Genomic DNA, 20,123 nt, shown 5'->3' with positions numbered 1-20,123 from the left:
GAGTGCCAGGCTGAGGCCATTACAGAGCAGTTGACCACCACCTGCTGGTAACACAAACCAGTGGCGTTGGACCAGGACGTAAAGACTTTAAATGAAATCCCTGTGCAAAGAGTAACAGCAGAAAATGATGATCAGGCAAAGATCATAAAGGACTTGTTTACAAAGTTGTTAGGTTTTAACATATATGTATGCAAAAAAAAAGATAAGACATTGTGCTTTCCTGGGACAAAAAAGAGACTTATTTTTATCAACCCACTCTCTCCCCACTGTCTCAACAGAGCTGCTGGAACTGCGGGAGGAAAGCCAGTGAGACGTGCAGCGGCTGCAACACGGCTCGCTACTGCGGCTCTTTCTGCCAACACAAAGACTGGGAGAAGCACCACCATGTCTGTGGTCAAGGCCTGCAGGGGATGCCAGGGGGTAGCAGTGTCCCTCTAGGCAACCCCTCCTCCTCCTCAGCATCCTCAGGTGCCCCACCCACCCACACGGAGAGCACTCCTCCAGGAGCCTTGTCCTTGGCAGGCCAGAGCAGTATTGCGGGAGGGGCTGGAAGCGGCAGTGGAAGTCTTTCTGCCAGCCCCAAGGAGAGCAGTTCCAGCAGTGCCTCTCGCTCCACAACTCCAGCTACCCCCGCCCTATTGGATGCCACCTCTCGCTGACGTCTGACCCTTGTCCCTTCCCTGCATATTGATGCGACGATGCCCACACAAAACCAAACTGAGGAATCTTCATCGCACACTGCTCCCTTTCCTCCTCCCCTACTTCAGTCCTTTTTATCCTTCTTATCCTAAGCTCTTCTGAAAATCTTCTCACTACCTGATGATATACTGTTTTCCTCAACTGGTCACCTTCCCCCCCAAAAATACTTTTTCTGTCTTTGTCTCTTTCACAACCACAGCCACAAATACAAAGATTCCAGCCTGGGGTTCAATGTAGTGGAGAGCATGAAAAGTGTCTCCTATATCTGTGTTCAGTCACAGAAACATATCAGATGTGTTTGCTGAAAACATGAGCTTTGACTTGAAGATGTGACTAAGATGTGCCCTCAGTAATGTAAGCACATTAAATACTGTCCACATAAGGACACAAGACAAGGGCTGTGGTAAGGCAACATTGATGGCGGGATGACCAGACTGCTTAGCACTTAGATGAACTTCCCTTTAATTTAGCACCAATGACAAAAATGTACTCAGCCCTAAGATGTGCACTACCAGTGCAAACAGTTCACTGATGTTTCACTTATTCTACAGTGTCCTAATGGAGACAGGCAAGGACAAAATACCTTTTTTCAAATGGATGAGGGAAGGGGAAAAACCTGTGGTGCGATTAATTCCTCAACACAGCTTAGTATTTATTAAATGTTTCTTTCTGGCTTTAAGGGAAAATAAAGAAAAGTCCAAATATTCTAAATAAAGAATAGTACTGATGCTGATGATGCTAATGATTATGATGATAATAATGATATGAAAATAAATTAATTTAAACTGCTAACTACCTTGCTAGCGAGCCAAGAAAATCTACACCGGACTCACCTCTCTGCACCATTGTGAACCCAAATGAATTCAAAGATGAAAAACAACATGATCCAAACCTTTGTATGACACTGCCAAAGTGAGTAAGTAAGCGATAAGGAGAAGCACTCATCTTTTAACCAAACGCAAAGCAACATCACCTCCTCAGCAGACAAGCCAGCCCTGAGAGGACCAGGCTGCAGAGAAGCTGCAGAACGGGACCCAGTGATAGTCAAGACATTTAAAAAAAAAAAAACTGTGAGTGACCTGCTTTGACCTGCAGCTGCCTCCTGCAGTCTGGACACAACTACAGCAATTCATCAGTGATGGCCCAGACTAGTGAATATGGACAATGCTGTGAATTTGCCTACAAGAAAGACTCAATGAAATGGATGGAAACCCTGCCACAGTGTGATTTTTTTGTAAAAGGTAACTGAGAGGAAAGAGAGGAAAAAAGAGGAAAGCAAAAGCTACACGGCCTCAAAGGAGATGAAGATACATACTACATGGCAAAGGAGCTGCCAAAAACCTCAAAACAAGCTTGAAAACAATGTCCAAGAAGGCATTGCATACTACGAAGTATGAGAAGATTGTTTGTAAGTTGTTTTTCTAAGCTCCACAACGAGGAGATATTTCAAGGAATAGCTGTTACCTTTACATTCACTCCCTCCTTTTCCAAAGCATGATAAACAGATGAAAGAGCCTAGTAAAAGGGCGGTGTAGACTTGGTTCTCCTCTCTCTTTCTACCTCCCCTCACCCCACACCTCCCTTCTACGCTCTTCCCCGACTACATGACTCTAGTCTGCCCCTAACCCCAGCCTGCTTTGGACAGAGCCTCGGAGCAGTCATGTGGGAAGGGTTTGAACCTGCTTGTAGATATTGTTCCTCTTTTCAAATTTCAATGTCTCTTGTCGCTGATGTCCACATGTGCTGCCCTTGTGTATATCCAGAAAGATGGACTTTGTTTTGATTTTGTTACCTTTTCATTTTTCCTCCTTTAAGTTTGGGCTGAGCAGTGAAGTCAGAGTAAGGAGGACACTCACTTATGAGAGGAAGCCCCACATTGTACTTATTGTTTGATTTGATGTATCTATATTAATGAGATGAAAACCCCTCTTGTAGAATATTTTGTATTGCTCGCATTGTAAGACAGTGAGAGGACGGAGGTGCAATATGAAGAGAATTCAGCTACTGAATGGAACCTCAGCAACTGCCCATAGGGTGTCATATAATATAGATACATATAAATATATTTAAAGTAACATCAGTAACTTAATGTGAATGTACATAGTATTTAAAGAGGTCCAAAAATGTGTTTGCCAAATAACAGAAACCTTTAAAGTTTAATGTCCAGAATATGATTTTCTCACAGTACATTTATTTCTCAAATTTCATTTTTTCTCTCTCATACAAGTTAAAAACAATTTCAATTTTCACTTGAATCAAAGTGTGACCCTGAGTGGAGGAGACTGTTGGTAACAGAGGTAAAGTGGTACCACAATGCGTGTAGCTGAAAAACGATTAAGAGTGGCTGTACACTACAAGACTTCCAGAACATATTCTGAACTAATTAATTAATTAATTAATTAGGCTTTTATTTGTAATATTTGAAAAATCTACATTGTACGACACCAAGAAAATTAACAACTAAATAACATGTTTATGTTTCAATGTAATCGTCTTCATTTGTATGATGATATTGATGGCGCAATTGGGACTAAATGCTGTCATTGTTAAGTGCTTCATTCACCCCATGTCAATTTACATCATGCAGGAGGGGACTCAATAGTGTGTATTGACAAAAAAGTCCAAATATATTCAATAATTTGAAGAAAAAGTGGTGACTCACTTTCTAATTTAACTCTTCTTTAACTTTCTGCCACTGTAGTGACCCTCTCTCTCTTGGTCCCCATCAACCTCTGTGTGTGTGTGTGTGTGTGTGTGTGTGTGTGTGTGTGTGTGTGTGTGTGTGTGTGTGTGTGTGTGTGTGTGTGTGTGTGTGATTAGGAGTGTTTGTTTCCCCCAAGGTGCAGGATAAGCCATTACAGTAGGATTAAGTGATATGCCAGTGTTAAGCTACAGCAAAACCTCAAAGCTAATTTTCATACCCAATCTTTGTAATGTTGCTTTTTTTAATTTTTTTTAATTTTTACATATTATTGTTTATTTGTAAAGATGCAGGTTGAGCATAAGCTGATTATCTGGGACAGGTATTTAATTCCAGGCCAAGACAGTAACGTCACCTCTTTAGGTTTTATATTTTTTTGCAGACCTTTCCACACGCTCCATCAATATGATCCCCTCTTGTAAACACGTTTGTTAAACAGTCTCAAGGCCTTTACTCACGCAAATGTAATATTGATCATTGTTAACCCACCAAAGTTGGCCTCATATACACTTGGACCAAACTTGGAAAACATTTATTTTTGCAGTGAGTGGAATAGGAAACTTGTTCATCAACAGATGAAGTGAATCATTTCATTTGGGCTATCTAAGACACATAATTCAAATAGAATAAGCTGCAAGGTACCCCTGCATTTGTGTGTAGCATTTATGTATGTGTGTTACAATTACCGTGATATGGTGTTGACCTCAGCCTTATTGTGTCATTTTTTCCTTTTCCCAATTAAGTCTAATTCCTCCACTACTACCCCAGACCACTCTTCATAAACCCCCTTCACACTCGCTACCTCCTGTGACCATACAGCTAACCAGCAGGAGAGGTTGACCTGGACTTTGAAAAGCTGGGCTGAGAGCAGACATGGAAACGCACATTCAAAAGCGATCATATTAAATCTGTCTAAAATTGATAAAAAATAATAATAATAATAATAATATTGAAAGGAATGGCCATTACTCATGATGTGGAAGAATATTTATTCTCACCAGACCTCACACATACTGTTACAGTCAAACCTGCATATTACCAAACTGAACACATGCCATTTGTTGTCCAAAACCAATAAAAGCACAGACCAAAGTACTCTATTGCCATTATAGGCTTTGACACAGTGTGTATTGAAAGACCAGAAATAATAAGGTTAGAGCTCCACTACACCAGTTAACCAAAGTGTCTGAAATATACACAATCAGGGCACAAGAGTGAAGAGCATGCTTAATGAATGAGTTTCAAATGTGTAGAATTCTTATTCAAGCAATCAAAGCGCTTGTTGTCTACATATTGAATAGTGCTTCTGTAAAAATAATAGAAGCATCTCCTTTAGAAAAGCCTACTGATTGCGTGTTCTTACAGTTACAAAGCCTTGCAGAGATAAAATGAATGCATGGTGTGTGTGTTTGTGTGTGACTGGTGATGGTGTGTGTGTGTGTGTGTGTGTGTGTGGTGTGTTTTATAAAAAAAAAAATCTTGTCTTGTCTTCTTGTCTCTGTACAAACTACTTGAAACTTTCAGAGCTTTAATGAAACATCCCAGACAGACTGTAGTGGCAGATCGATTCACAATATGTAGCAACAGCTTTGTGCAGTAAAATACCGTGTTTGCGTACAATATCCGCATTAAAACAACATTGTAATGACGGTTCCATTCAACTCTTAAATGCTTTGCGTGTGCCTCCTTGTCTGCAAGTAAGCCCTCAGATAAACTAAACCCAGTAGATCACTTTTAAATGACCAAAATACAACCAAAAGCTTACTTTTTCTATTTAGATTTCACTTTGGTTAAGGTTTTTGTGTTATGTCCCGGCATTAGGGAATGGTCGATAGTTTGGGACATGAGGCTGCAGTCCCACAAAAGTCGCAGCTGAAGAGCAAACTGTCCTTCCCTGTGATTCTCCCTCCTGATTTCATTGGACAGGATACAAAAAGATCAATATTCTGTTGCGCTGTGTGCAAGCTTCATTAAGTCATGAAACAAATGAGATTCCTGCCGAGGTGTCATATACTTTTTTATGTAAAGATATAACAGATGGCAAATGCAAGGGCTCTGCTGTTGTGAATATCATCCAAGGATCTCTGAACACTTTACATCAGCCACTTTTCTGTTTGTTTAACTATGTACATGATATGGGCAAAACGCATGTTTAGAAAAGGCAAATATTAGCAGGTTGGCAATTGTCTCTCCCTACCCCAACCAGTAACTCTACCAATGAAGTTTCAAGGCTCATCTGATGTGATGGTGACACGTCCTTTCTGTGAAACAGGCACTGATGAATAGCTACAGTAGAAAGCTAAAGTGGCAAACAGTGGATACAGCACTTGTTTTCTCCAAAGCCATGGCTCAGGATGGTCCTGTTTTTACCTTTACAGTACATACATTGAAAAAAAGTGTATGTTTTTTATGTGTAGGGAAGCATTCTATACTGTTTTGTGCAATACATTATTACAGAAAAAAAACATGTTTCTGTAGGAAAGGTTGGCGCTTTGAAGATTTTTCTCCTTTTGTTTTATTTTCCTCTTCAAAAAGGTCCTGTTGCCGTTTTTAGATGAAGTTAACTGTGCCAGAAGAATTAAATTCTGATTTGTATTTATTTCTTGCATGCTTTCCTCCCTGTTGCTAATACCGCTCTTTAACTGTTCGCTCTGTTGGATGTGTGAAGCTGTAAAACATTCTAATTCAGGTTATTGTCTGTGTTGAACAATGTAACTGTGTAATTAAAACATGAAATGAAATATTCATCCCTTGTTGCTTTCTTCTTTTAAGTGCAGGCATATTCTGAGACAGCATCCTCCATAGTTATTGAATCATTACTAACAAAAAGTTATTATGTAAACTTCAGAAGGCATATGATTGCATTCCCTCATGTCTACAGAAATATGATAGCAGCAGATCTAAATAGCATACCAAAAAAACAATATAATTAAATATCCTTTTAAAAATATATTTCAACAAAGCTATTCGTTTTTATAAATCATGTAGGCTATACAAACAAATCACAAACAAGCTCACTCCACTGTCACAAGTATTTTCAATTGGAAAGAAGCTTTAAAAACATATATTCATACACAGTGTATCTCAAACGAGTTCACATATCTTCTACTCAATAAAATTTTAATTTGATCTAACATATATTGACCATTCTGGCCAGGTTCTTTTACCTGCCCGGTGAGTCAGCCATTACAGACTCATGCTGCGCAGCAAAACTTCCTTTATACTCAAACTTATTTTGGAGATCCCAATATTTTCATTGATGCCAAATATGTCGGACTGAATTTAGAGAAATGTGTAGAAAATGCACAAGACATCTAGAATATTTCCATTAAATGGAATGGTGCAATCATAAAACAGTTATTATAGCGTTATTATGAGTAATAATTCACTCAGTATAAACATTATGTAGCCTTAATGAACAACTATAGCAGATACTGTCAGACAGAAAGGAATACAACTCTAAAATCTTCAGTGAGTAGAATGCAAAAAACCCGCCAGAATTTAAAGTAGAGTAAGACCTCTTCCTGCAGCTCTCCCTCTCCCATCTTCTTGCATGGGCAAACAGCCAATAAGAACACTCTCTCTCTCTAAAATGACCCGTAATTGACCAAAGTCTCCCTTGATGGATAGATTTTCTGAAGCTGAATACAGAGCCAAGAGAAGGTGCAGAAGTCTAGTTTTCTCTCAGACCACTTGAATTACGATATGCTAAAATATTATTATGATTTTTTTGCCCAACAACACCAAAAATAAAGTGCCTACCAAAGAAAATAAAAGGGAAAAAATTGATGGATAAATAAACTCTGCACATTGATTAAGTAGCCTAAACTCGTTTCCTATTTCCTCTGTTTTCACATTTTACATTATGAAAGTATTGTGGTCAAAACCTGCAATAATTGTCACATCATGTTTTGGAATTGGGTTATTTAGTTATTTTGTTGTTTGCATAGCGGCTTTCATTTTCATTTATTCATTACATGTTTTTCCCGTGGTTTAAAGTCAGAAGGTTTTTGGTTTTCTATGTTCAGGTGTAGGAAACCTACACTGAAAAAGGCAACATCTTGACCTGTCACAGTAGGAAAAGCATGGGTGTAAATAATTAGATTTGATTCAACTTTATTGTCAATGTGCAGAGGAAGTACAAGTACAAAGACAACAAAATGCTAAAAATGTTTGCGATGGCCGGGAATCGAACCCGGGTCAACTGCTTGGAAGGCAGCTATGCTCACCACTATACCACCATCGCATGCTGGCTTAGTGATACGGCTTACTGGGACACTTGAAAACAAAACGCATCATTAATGTATGTACTTATTCTGTTATAACGTGGCAAAATGTCAGGAAGCATGCAAATATCAACAGCTTTCCTTAAGGAGCGAGCAGAGGTGAGTTTAAATGACACCCAAGGATTACAACACACCATTTTTAGAAATGCCATGTCATTTTAAATACAACCAAATTTATTGAACGAATTAATGTATTGTGAAGAATTATACCATTTACCGTAAATCCTACCATTGTAATTTTCGAACTGTAAATCATGGGGGCGAGGTGGGGAGAGGGATGGCTACTATAGGGGCACAGAAGGGGAGGGCTCCTTGTTGATGCGCCAATGGGGGGAAGACATCCTCATCCAGCGTTTCTCTCACGTGGGCGCCGCTGTCAATCAATCCAGCGAGTCTCATTCACAGGTGATATCTATTAGCTTACCTCATATGCTGTCAGGTGTCGCGTTTGTGAACCATCACGCTGTTTCCTTCCTGCGGGAGACAGCCTATTTTCTGTCGCGGTTTGGGCAAGCTGCAGTCCGCTTTGCAGATGCCATGTTTGACCAGTGAGCATGGCGGAAAATCTACTGGAGTACGGCTACCTAGAGGGCGAGGTTATCGGAGAACATTTCGCCGAGGACCCGGTGGGTATCGTCGTTTAAAGTGAATGAAAAAGGGTGCTGCTGTCCCGTTTGTTAGTTTGTACGCACGTACAATAGGACTAACAAAAGAGCATTTGTGACGTTGGATAAACAAGCGCAAACCTAAGCTATGCTATGTGGTGTCGTTACATATCACTGATAAACGTTCTGTTCATAAAGAACGACATCAGTGAGCTGCCTCCCATGTAACATGCTGAGTGACTTGGAGCCAATCAGGCGCACTGCGTGTTGTGGTTGAAGTATTATGGACACAGTGTGGTTCTGAATTGTGGTTCAGGCACTGATGGTAAAACCCTGTTTAATGTATAGACCGAGCTGTCCTGAAACCTCAGGCCAGCTACACTAGCAGTTGTGTCTGGGCCGAATCAAATCACACACTGATTAAAATGTTTGATTTGAATAAGCTATTCACAAGATATGTATAGACAATTGTGTCAATAAGTAAATTCTGTCCAAGTCCATACCTTCTGGTCATTTCATTTTCAGATAGCCTATCAAACCGATACTTTCAAAGGGAAAAAAAATTTCATTGCAAAGCAGATCAATAAAAATACAACTCTGCATGTTTTTAAATCACTATTGATACCTGGATGGGTGTTAAATAAAGGAAAGGTCTACAGTACTTTAAGATGTTGTGCCACCAGAACAGCATTATTGGTCCTCATCATAGACTCTACACGTGGTTTGAGGGAACACCACTCATCTGAAAGATCTTCACTTATTTAGTGTTTTGATTATCCCACCTCCCCCTTGACTCTGAAGGCCACCGCATATAATTCACATCATTTTCATTCTTATCATTCAGTGACCCGTTATGCCCTGTATGAAAGCATATTCATCCATTATGTTTGTGCTCTTTATTCATTCAAGTGTTGGAGGTTCTCATGTATTCCTTTTACTTTGTCATCAGTCTGATTTTCTGTGTTTTATTTTGCTTAAAGCCCCAGCGAATTCATGTTGTGATTCCCATGCTTGTGTGTGTCTCAGGAGCTGGCGGCCATCAAGGCCAGAGTTCAGGAGCTGGAGATGGAAGAAGAGACCGACAGACTGAAGGAGGAGGAGGAGAGGTGTGATGCTGTAGACATGCAGCTTCTGACCAGCAGCTCTCTGCCTGGTGAGACAGCCCCGTGCGTCTACTTACCCACCTTGTGGTTTGTTGTTGTGTCACATTGGTGTACAGCTAAGTACTGATTATGCATTTGGGAAACCTCAACCGCTTATTTTTAGCCAGGTGTGCGCAGCATTGCAGCCTCCAGGCAGGTGAGGTAGCTGCATCCTTCACCATCTGGCAAACACCTGGGATGCTTCACTGTGGTCACAACAGTGTTCACATGTGCCTCATCACTGCCCAATGAGACGAAGCAGTGAGCTCCAGAGAACCAGAAGGGTCCTCCTGGCTGCCTGTGGCTATTTTCTGCCCGTGTGCGTCCCCTCATCCCTTTCACCCGCCCCTTCCTCCCTTTCGGTTCCTCCTCAGAACAGAGATGCGGTCAGAGGGGGGCCAGATTATGAGATGTGTATTATGAAAGATGATGCAAGAGATAAGATGTGTTTGTAAAATAATCATAGTGTTCATTTCACCAGTGACCCCCTCCCCCCCCCCCTGTGTAGGCCTGTGTTTCCTTCCTATTGCATGCACAAAAGCAGTTTGTTTGCGTTTCCTCCACAGGACCTTTCTACAATATGACTCCCGAGGAGAGGATAGACGCAGACAACAGATCAGTCTATGTAGGAAATGTAAGATTTGTGTCTTTTCCTCATACTGAGCAATTATTATTTATTTTTTTCACACACCTGATCTGACACACTGTTGAACAAATCCCAGGTAGACTATGGTGCTACTGCAGATGAGTTGGAGATCCATTTCAACGGCTGTGGTCCTGTCAACCGGGTTACGATCCTGTGCGACAGGTTCTCCGGCCATCCCAAGGGGTGGGTTCAACTCGTGCATACAGTTTATACTTTTTATTCTACCCGACACGGTTTGACCATAGGATGTAACTCTTGAGCATGTTGGCATCAAAGTTTATTTGTTGTCTGTCTCTTTTTTTCTAAACCCTTTTCACAGCTTTGCTTACATTGAGTTCTCTGATAGAGACTCTGTGCAGAGTGCTATTGGTTTGCATGAGACCTTGTTCAGAGGAAGAGTCCTTAAGGTGAGGAGCATTACACTACATGTCAGTCTTTTAGAGAAAACCCTTAAACTAGTTAGCTACTCACAACTGTCAGTCACATCTCAGTGATTGCACACCATTTACAGCACCCTGGGTATTACTAACTAACACTAAATGTTAGGATGGATGGTCCGGTATGTGCATGTGGATATGAATTGGTGGTGTTTTTGTTTGTTTTTTTAGGTGAGATTTTGATTGGAAGAGCTGAAGTTATGACCATATACTGTATATCCTGCAATTTTTAGCACTTATGATTCATCCTTATCCCTCTGTTAAATTGAGAAATACCATTTGGTCCTGTGTAGGCCTACTGCATATACTGTAACCTCAATCTCTGTTTGGAAGTAGAAACAAACCCAAAAGGTCCTGTAATTTGGGCTTGACTTAATAGTCCCTCTAGATATAACTTATTTTCTAAGCAAACCAGTCCCAGCACCAGTTTAGTTTATTTTCCTCGTTTTGAGCTGGTCTCATAGATGTGAATAAATTGTACTTGTCTTTCTATGCTTCAAGACATGTTTTTTTTTTTTCTGTTGTGTTACTAAATAAATGCGATCTTTTGCCCTAATCAATCATCCTAAACAGTGCAGTAAAAACAAGTGTTCTGCGGCTTGCAGGTCATGCCCAAGAGGACCAACATGCCAGGCATCAGCACCACAGACCGGGGAGGACACCGAGGCGGCCACACCAGAGGCAGAGGCCGTGGTTACCGTCCACCTCGATACCAAAACAGCTCCCGAGGTAGGTTCCGGTACCAGTCGACGAGGCCACAACATCAAACGCCTCACCCTTACTACGGAGGCCCCCCAGTGGGGAAGAGACAGTGGGGACACATGGACTTCCAAGAACAGATGCCTAAACGTTACCCATGTCTTCTTCTCATCACCCCACCGTCGGAGGAGTTGGGGGCAGGGTCGAGCGGACAGCACTACCCTCAACAGCGCTAGCACTACCCACAGCATAAATACTAAAGTGGGCGAATAGAACTGATCATTTTAAAAGATTTTTTTGTCCAGGCATTACTGAGTTGAGTATCATGAGAGAGCCAGAATGGACAGAAGAGATACCTTTTCTAAGTTGCATCCCTGCATCAGTGCTTCAAGAGATGTGAAGACTGGGGCCAGAGGGGTTGCATTATAAGCTTATGTTGCTGTGAATGCATGGGACAATCCTCAAATTGGTATGTAGTTGCATCTCGTCCTGTTTTTACAAACTGATGCAACTGTATTGTGTTGCTGCCTGCAATGTCAATGTATAAATCCTCCCTATGTATAACTTGCTATGTAAGTGAATAAATAAAACTATGATCCAGTTATCCATTTGTAGTAAAATAACATGCATGTGCATTTGCATCAACAATGGAAGTTTTATTACTTGTGCATTTCAATAATCAAGGCAACATGTAAACAAAAGAAAAAAGGATTTGGGGTGTTCTGTACAGTGGAGACTCAATGGGGTGGAAGAGATGTCAGCCAGTTTGTACCATCATTCCAGATACGATGCCATCGAAGGCCCTGGAGATAGGTTAACAATTAAAATTAGGAAAATATCAGTGATTGCAAATCTGTCGGAATATCAAGTCGAGGATAAACTCACTTGGACTGAATGGTGTCCCCAGGATTGTGGAATGGGTTGCACATTACATCAGTAAAGGAGTTGTGTAATTTTCTGAACATCTGGAAAAGAAATGTTAAAAATGAACAAGCACAGTATTGCATTTACAACCCCATTTGAAAGATGACATTCTCTTCAAATGTGCATCCTCTCCCACAGAGAAGATGGGTGAAATGATAAAACACACTAAGAGGCTCTGTGAAGAAGTGAATAAAGTACGGTGTTCCTTTTTAGCCCATTATAAACTACAAATGTCCGTTTGGGACAAGGCATAGGAAGGGAGCTTAGGCTACGTCCAGACTGCAGGCAAATGTGGCCCAGATCAGAATTTTTTCTTTTTTCAAATCCAATTTAGACCACTTCCATATATGGCCGCAGTGTGAACATCCAAGGCGGGTGTGATGCGACTTTTACGTCAATCTACATCGACATTTGTCACAATTATGCACCGGCGGGAGTTAGCCCTAGACACAGACAGTAAAATTAAAAACTTGACTAGGCCTACAAAATGGAGAACGGTGATGGAGCAAGTCAATGAAGGGAGAGTGAGGTGTTAGACCTAATTAGCGTATGGGGAGATACTTCAATCAAAACTAGAAGGATCATACCGTAACCACTCTGTTTTTGAAAATATTTGCAGCCAGAACCCCGCAAAAGGCCAAAATAGCCAATTTGGCTCTTTCTCTTCGTTCTCCTCCTCAGCACCTGCTCATTAATGTTGTGGTTGCCATTACACAAACCTTTTGAAATAAAAGCGAAAATGCTTACTTCCTCCATGACCTCCCTAACTTTAGTGCAACAGCGTGCTGCGTCTGATTTCTTTTGCGCATGCGGGTCCGCTGGAAACCGCAAACAGTTCACACTTTAATCTGATATAAACAAAAAATCGGATCTGAGCAAAAAATCCAAAATAAGCATTAAGACTTGCGGTGTGAGTGTAGCCTTACAGGACATTGCACGCGCATCAGTTTGAGATGATCTCAAGACACACTTTTTGCTGTGATATAATAACGTAACCCCCTTTTCCCCCCCCTTCCATATATACCATTACTAATTTATACTTAAATCTATTTTCCTTTCATATTTTGATATTACGTACCTTATCTATAACTCACTCATACTTGGAATATCACCTGCTACTATAGTGTGCAGCATAACATCTTGATACCTATACACACATATTACTAGTTTTGATAAGCAGACTGTTACCATTATTTTTTTTACTTATTACTTGTTATTCTTCCCCCAATCATTACTCATGGACTCATGGAATGTATTCATTTTAGTATCCTTATTTATTTTAATTTAGTATTTTAATTTTGTATCATTTCAAGTTCTTTATTTTTTTCTGTTTATATATTACTATGTACTGTCAAGCAGGAAAGGGTGGGTTTGGAATAGTAAATATTCCAATACATTACAATATTGTAATGTCCATGCTCCAGACATTGCCATCCTGTTTTTACACTGCCCAAAAGAATAAAAAGATTTGAAAAAAGGACAATCAACAAGCACATCACAAATTGTATTGTGGGGTTATGTGTGCATGCACACCCTAAATTCAGATTTCCTGATATTTCTTTGTATAAAACATGATGTGCATGCTTGGTAAGGATTCTGCACTAGACTAAATCGTCCAGATAACTGCACTTAGCAAATGTAGAAAAGCTCTTTGCACATGCAAAAAATCATTGACAATATTGGAGTTCTGTTGTTTTCTGGAATTAGCTTACATACATTTAGCCATCAGAGCATTACAGTGAAACATTGTGGGAGACTGAGATATTACTTTTACATTGGTTCATAAAATCTAAGACGAGGCATAGGACAACAACGTATAATTCAGCACTTGCACATATATACTGTATAACTAAATCAATATCCTCACACAGAGAACAACATTTGTAGATGTGTATTAAACAATGCAAATGTGGCTTTTTGCTTGTTGGGCTGTGTTGGACTATGATTAGACATGCAGTAGGATCAATTTAGGCTGAACTTACACTTCTAATTTCATTGTCCCGTAATGATGTATTTGATGAGTCCACAACAATGACAAATTTCACCTTGGAGTTGGTAACATACCCATATCTAGTTCACCAGTCAAGGATATTTGGTTTCCCCTTTAAGATACTATTTACAGTATGTGCAGGGATTCCAGGTCCACTGACTGAGATACCATTTTATTTTATAGCACACATTTTAAAAATTTCACATACACTTAACATCCAGACATAAACCATTCTACAACAAGAATAAGAGAAATGCATTAGTCTACATGTCAAATATGGCCATATATAAGGACTTCAGCATCTTTCTTGGTTAGTAGAGGTGTGTACATGCATGTATGTTCTTCAGATGTAATAAAGATGTGTAGGCAATCTTGTTAAAAAGATAATCACCCTTAGATCACACTCTAAACCCTGTTAAAGAATGATGATCTAATTAAAAGATAAGTAAGGTGCCTGGAGCACTTGTCTTGTGGCAAGGTTCCTACACATTTTGACCAATGGATTTCCAGGACTTGTCAATGAATTTAGGCCAAAGTTTAATGGTCAAACATTCTGTGAAGTTATGGTATAAATGATAAAGTAGCCTAATTGTTTTTCTCATTACAGACATGCCATCAGACACGGATAATCTAACTGATATTTATGCTTATGGGGAAATAATGAGTCAATGTATTGTACATGCAGTCTTCCTCTTTTACCCTTTTGGAAAGAATTGAAGAAGAAAAAATGAAACCAGTTTCAATGACTTTCAAGTAACCTACTAGGCCTGGAAATAACAATTTTCAAATTCCATTTTCCAATGTTTTCCAGGTTTTTCAATATAGGAACACTGTTGTGAGATTTTCCCAACCCTTAACCTTTTCAAAAACAAGGATACACTTTGTAATCTTCAGTGGGATAGAGCAGCCCCAGGTACAGTTCTCTCTGGTCTCCCAAAGATTTGCCCACTGCGGAAATCTTCTCCTCCACCACATCCAGAGAGGTGTGTACTGTGTAGTGAAACTTCAGCTCATTTTGAGTGGGCACACTGCGGATATACAGCGGGTAGTTCTGGGAATGGACATTCAAGAGTACAGGCACACAACAATGAGCCATTTAAAAGCACCACACTTAGCTAAACCACTTGCACACAACACAGATGCAGCAAATTGGAACAGCAGCCAAGAATGCTAATGTTGTTAGCTCTAACGTTAGCTCTGTTTAGTTGTTTCAACCTGCTGGGCCTTCTGGCATACGGAAACCGCTGACATTAGCTTAGAGACGATTATAAGGATAGGGGCACTATTTTTAACATTAAAAAGACAGGTTACGGATAAAACCTGGGACGTTTAACAACAGCAGTCATTACCTCTTTTGCGATCACTGCTATACACACCGCCATGTTAGTGTTCCTCCTCTGAGCTGTCAGGTGACACGCTGCATTCAGATACTGTTGGAAAATTGGCCATAAAGACGAAACATGATTTGAGTACGTGCTTTTTATATATTATACATACCGTGTGTTTAAGCCGTGTTATGTATAGCATTGATTCATTATAAATTAGTTGTAAGTTTGTAATTTTTAATAACTACAAGTATTTTGTTACATGGTCCAATCTTTTATTCTTTCCGTCCGAGTTTCAACAATATATCGCACGTACAACATTTCTCAGAAGTCACTGAATGCACCAACTATCAACGAACAATTTTACAGTTATTTACAGTTTAACGATTTAATATATGACGTTACCACAAGTAAAGTCGCAGGTCAACGAAATAAAAATCAATCAAGTTAAAATGAATGTAAAACCCAAATAATTTTAAGAAAAAAACACCTCTAATATGTATGCGCAACCGTTGCGCTGAAGACCCGCACGAAGGCAAACAAACACTTCCTCGAAGTTGGTGTTGCTCACATGACCACAGCACAGCGATGCGAGTGATGTCTACTGTAACTCTTACTCTCTTTTGTGCAATAATATGTTGTTCCTTGACAGAAATGCGATCAAATGGTTCATCTCCAAACATTATTATCATGCTCATGGATGACGTAAGTTATTTTCTCATGTTGTATAATGTGTGTCTTTGTGACTTAAGTTTATCACATCAGCAGCACAGTTCTGTTTGAGCAGTGGATGAGTGAGTGACCGTCCAAAATATGTTTCTCTGTCTCTTTACTTCTCAATTTCCTTTTCTGTCTTTGTCTGTGGGTACTGAGGAGTAGGCCTACCCTGTGTCACTGTGCCACTGTGCCATTGAGCATTGCAGCTGTACACAGTGATGTCTCTGCTTGGGTTTCACATTTTTGGGTATAAACTCTCCATTCTTTCCCTCTTCTCTTCAGATGGGTTGGGGGGACTTGGGGGTGTTTGGCCAGCCGTCTAAAGAGACTCCCAACCTGGATGCCATGGCTGCTCAAGGCATGCTGCTTCCAAATTTCTACACTGCGAACCCACTCTGTTCTCCATGTGAGTCAGCTGAAAATGTTTGATAAAGAACCCGAACCAGCAGTTCCTGTTTTTCAAGCTGTTTAATTCTCTTCACCTTCTACTTCTCTGTTTTTTTATTGTCAAATCATTCAAATGTTGAAATAACACCTAATTTATTAATTTTAAACCAAAGTACTCTATGACTCTCTTATGTATGTGACTTTGGTGCATGCTTGACTCTATTTGTTTGCCAGTAAAAAAATAATTTGCAAGACCAACACACTGAAATCCTAATGACTTTTTTTTTTTCTTCATTTTAATGACAGCCAGAGCTGCACTTCTCACCGGGAGGCTGCCTGTCAGAAACGGTTTCTACACCACGAATGCCCACGCCAGAAACGGTACACTCTCAGTACATCCTTACTGTGCAAATTATGCAGCTGCAAATTATTTCTTGCAGGTTTCTCATTACTTAGTCTATAATGTACAGTGTGCAAGTAATGGAATGTTTTGTACACCTTTTGACCTTTTCTTTATAGCATACACACCACAGGAGATAGTGGGAGGAATCTCTAAGGATGAGATTTTGATACCCCAGATGCTGAAGAAAAAGGGCTATGTCAGCAAGATAGTTGGCAAGTGGTGAGCTCTTTATGTTTCTGTAATCCAGGTTCCCCTTTTTTAAGAGGTTGATGTTTGTGATGGTGGCTGAATTAATTCCACAAATGAAAGTTATATTTGCATGTTTTAGCCAATTTATTACAAATCATGTATATTTAACATTCCTGATGATCATTTTCCACACTACACACTAATTTTGTACTAAATGTTGTCTAGATTGTCGACCAATGCTGGTTTTTCATGACCGATACCAATTATTAGTAGTTAATAAAACCGATAACCGATATTTGAAACCGATATGCATAGTGACCATGAAAATCTTTAAGTCAAAATTAAGATTTTGGAATGTTACAAGCTCCAACACAAAACTTTGTTTAAATGCTTTAAGCCAGGGGTCTTCAAAATTTTTTAAGCCAAGGACCCCTTAACTGAAAGAGAGACGGAGCAGGGACCCCTTACTACACATATTGTATTAAATTAAGTTGCATATTAAACTGAGCCAACAATAACATGTAGGGTGGCCTAAGGCCTTTATACATAGCTTTTTTGTTGTTGCAAAGAATACTAAGCTATTAAAATAAGAATTGTTGGCATGATTTTATAAATCATGTTTTAATGTTACATACATGTGTCACAGTGAATCCTTAGGATTACTGTATGTGTGGATAGTAAGCACATCATCATTGGGTTTTTTTCCTTGACAAATATGTTGATTTATATTTGCTAATAATATGTTGGATTCATGTGAAGAATTCAAACAATTACAAAAATTTAGAGGCCCCCCCTTCAGTAACTATGAGGCCCCGTTAGGGGTCCCAGACCTCCTGTTGAAGATCTCTGTTTTAAGCAATGATTTAATAAATTTGAAACTTTCAACATAATACACAGTAAAAGATAGACAGATAGTGCTGTGGGTGGGACATTAAGTCAGACTCAGTGGTGAGTGAAACCGACGCAGAGGAACAGACACAGAGCTGTAGCGGAGCCAAAGTAGCGCACTTTTTAATTAATTGTTGTTAATTGTTTATTGGTTATAAAACGCCAATACAGATAATCTGCAAACTGCCAAAAAACGGCCCGATAATGGCCCAGGACCTCTGTAGTAATGCGCCTACGTATGACTACTTTAAAAAAATATCTTGGAAACCAAGGAGAGCCTAAAGGTAGCAACTGCAAACAAACATGAATATAAGGATGTTTTGCTTTAGAAAATGGTGTATAGTAGCACAAGTATATGCAATTTGTATTAATGGTCTAAATTTAAACATGCAGAATGATGCTTCAGTCACATTGATCTTACAGTGTGTGAGTGCACTTTGTTTGTCACTACAGGCATCTGGGCCACAGGCCGCAGTACCTGCCTCTGGAGAAGGGTTTTGATGAATGGTTTGGCGCACCAGACTGCCACTTTGGCCCTTACAACAGCAACATCAGACCCAACATCCCTGTCTACAACAACTCTGAGATGCTTGGCAGGTTGTCTCACACACAAGCACTCAGATATACATAACAGCAGACAGAAACAGAGGCTGAAAATCTATAAAAATCTCCTTTCCCCTGTGACTCAGTGGAATAGTTTGGCTGGCTGCTCCTCTGGATGAGTTGAGTTTCTCCCCTCCTCTTCCTTCACTGTACCAGCTGTGCTTGTGTATTCCATTTTCCGCCCATTTGTTTTCCCCAAAACAGCCATATGTGTATTCAGGGTCATTGGAACTGGCAGCCGGGCGTGTTTTTCGCTTAGCCGTGGGTTTAATCAGCGCTGCATACCTGGGCCCCGGACAGACGTACACACGCATATAGACACATATACACAGCGACGCACACGTCCTCAAGAGACGGCAGGTTGCGTTGGCTGTGTGCGAGGACACCTGGAGGAAGTGAAGCGTAAGAAAGAGAGATGCCTGTCACTGCTTCTCTGCTCGCCGAGCCACGCTTCAGCAACACCTCATAACAGTTCCCTCTGCTCAGCTCTGCTGAGACTTCCGAGATATTTCTTTCACCAAAAATCTCCTGCAAACACAGTCCGCAAGAGGGAAATTTGCTTCCATTGTCTTAATGATATTGCCTGCAGTAGTTTCGGTCAATTTAGAGGGAGATTGAAAGCCCTGACAATACAATCAGGTCATTTTATGCTGTTAAGCAGAGGAGAAATGACATGGTGTGGGTTCAGCAGGTATTCAGATGTGATGATGGCTGACTTATAATGATTTATTTAATGAATCATGTCAACACACCTGTTTCCAGATACTATGAGGAGTTTAAGATTGACAGGAAGTCTGGAGAGTCCAACCTCACGCAAATTTACTTGCTGGTAAGTTTAGGCTCACCTGTCCTTTCTAAGGCTGTCTCGATCTCAGATGAGACAGCCCTTTCAGTAGAGCAGAGTATGTTAAGTACACCCAATATGTGTTTCACAGTTTCCTTTGTAAAGTAATTATTAGAATAGAATAATATAGCTCACCAAATCATAAAAACACAACAACATAAATCATCTATTTAACAAGTTAAAAGCACAATTAATTAAAATAAATTTTGGCCTTTGATCATTCCTGTCCTTTTCACCAGCAGAAGTATTGTTGACTTTTGCACACACTCGTCTTGATTATCTGTGCTGCCTACATCAGTCAGTCCCTCCCAGTCAGTCCCTAAAGGTTTAAAAGCCGCATGCAGAGACACACTGCATGCTTGGGAGGTGTACCTTGTCATCACAAGAAGATGGATCTGTCAAGAATGAGCTTAGTAAAGCTCATATTAGCATGTCTTATGGAACTAGACTGGTTTCAGTAGCGCTGTTATTAATGTGGCCGACTGTTTGGAAAATGAATCAAAGGCAAAACATGTTGAGAATTAGTACGTTGTATGCAGGTGAGAAAGGGGTTATTTATTTTATACTGCCTTACAGTAGCTGTGTGAATCAAGCTACAGTAAGTCATTCAACATCTGCACTGACAGTGTTGTAACACT

The 20,123-nt window shown here is 40.1% G+C and overlaps 4 protein-coding genes and 1 non-coding gene across 12 annotated transcripts in view; 3 read left to right on the top strand and 2 right to left on the bottom strand.

Annotated features, from left to right (window-relative positions):
* Nucleotides 1-6,147, top strand: part of cbfa2t3 (CBFA2/RUNX1 partner transcriptional co-repressor 3) — a 44,751-nt gene extending 38,604 nt beyond the window's left edge. For 4 of the 6 annotated variants that reach the window (XM_039794240.1, XM_039794242.1, XM_039794239.1 and 1 more), the window contains exon 12: nt 270-6,147. In XM_039794240.1, the coding sequence (XP_039650174.1) occupies nt 270-659 (390 nt within the window). In that variant the 3' untranslated portion in view covers nt 660-6,147. The remainder of the gene's footprint in view (nt 1-269) is intronic. The other 2 variants (XM_039794244.1, XM_039794241.1) reach the window with 2 other exon arrangements.
* Nucleotides 6,148-7,574: 1,427 nt separating this feature from the next.
* On the bottom strand, nt 7,575-7,646 carry trnag-ucc. Its single transcript has one exon. It is a non-coding gene; the product is annotated as a tRNA-Gly (tRNA).
* A 421-nt stretch (nt 7,647-8,067) lies between these two features.
* On the top strand, nt 8,068-11,819 carry pabpn1l (PABPN1 like, cytoplasmic). Its single transcript, XM_039794235.1, has 6 exons — nt 8,068-8,312; nt 9,318-9,444; nt 10,000-10,067; nt 10,156-10,262; nt 10,399-10,486; nt 11,122-11,819. The coding sequence occupies exons 1-6, from the start codon at nt 8,241-8,243 to the stop codon at nt 11,449-11,451; spliced, it is 792 nt and encodes a 263-aa protein (XP_039650169.1). The 5' UTR covers nt 8,068-8,240; the 3' UTR covers nt 11,452-11,819.
* Nucleotides 11,820-11,850: 31 nt separating this feature from the next.
* On the bottom strand, nt 11,851-15,567 carry trappc2l (trafficking protein particle complex subunit 2L). Its single transcript, XM_039794238.1, has 5 exons — nt 15,479-15,567; nt 15,008-15,180; nt 14,122-14,209; nt 12,101-12,180; nt 11,851-12,018 (listed from the first exon to the last, which is right to left on the bottom strand). Exons 1-5 carry the CDS (start codon nt 15,509-15,511, stop codon nt 11,973-11,975), a joined length of 420 nt encoding a protein of 139 aa, XP_039650172.1. The 5' UTR covers nt 15,512-15,567; the 3' UTR covers nt 11,851-11,972.
* A 423-nt stretch (nt 15,568-15,990) lies between these two features.
* The window catches only part of galns (galactosamine (N-acetyl)-6-sulfatase), a 20,834-nt gene continuing 16,701 nt past the window's right edge, over nt 15,991-20,123 (top strand). Inside the window, exons 1-6 of one of the 3 annotated variants that reach the window (XM_039794234.1) lie at nt 15,991-16,159; nt 16,454-16,577; nt 16,865-16,939; nt 17,078-17,180; nt 18,492-18,635; nt 19,404-19,470. In XM_039794234.1, the coding sequence (XP_039650168.1) occupies nt 16,043-16,159; nt 16,454-16,577; nt 16,865-16,939; nt 17,078-17,180; nt 18,492-18,635; nt 19,404-19,470 (630 nt within the window). In that variant the 5' untranslated portion in view covers nt 15,991-16,042. The remainder of the gene's footprint in view (nt 16,160-16,453; nt 16,578-16,864; nt 16,940-17,077; nt 17,181-18,491; nt 18,636-19,403; nt 19,471-20,123) is intronic. The other 2 variants (XM_039794232.1, XM_039794233.1) reach the window with 2 other exon arrangements.

The sequence above is a fragment of the Perca fluviatilis genome, chromosome 3 (assembly GCF_010015445.1).
Source record: "Perca fluviatilis chromosome 3, GENO_Pfluv_1.0, whole genome shotgun sequence".
NCBI lineage: Eukaryota > Metazoa > Chordata > Actinopteri > Perciformes > Percidae > Perca > Perca fluviatilis.
Note: the sequence above shows the minus strand (reverse complement) of the source record. Positions and strands in the feature narration are given on the sequence as shown.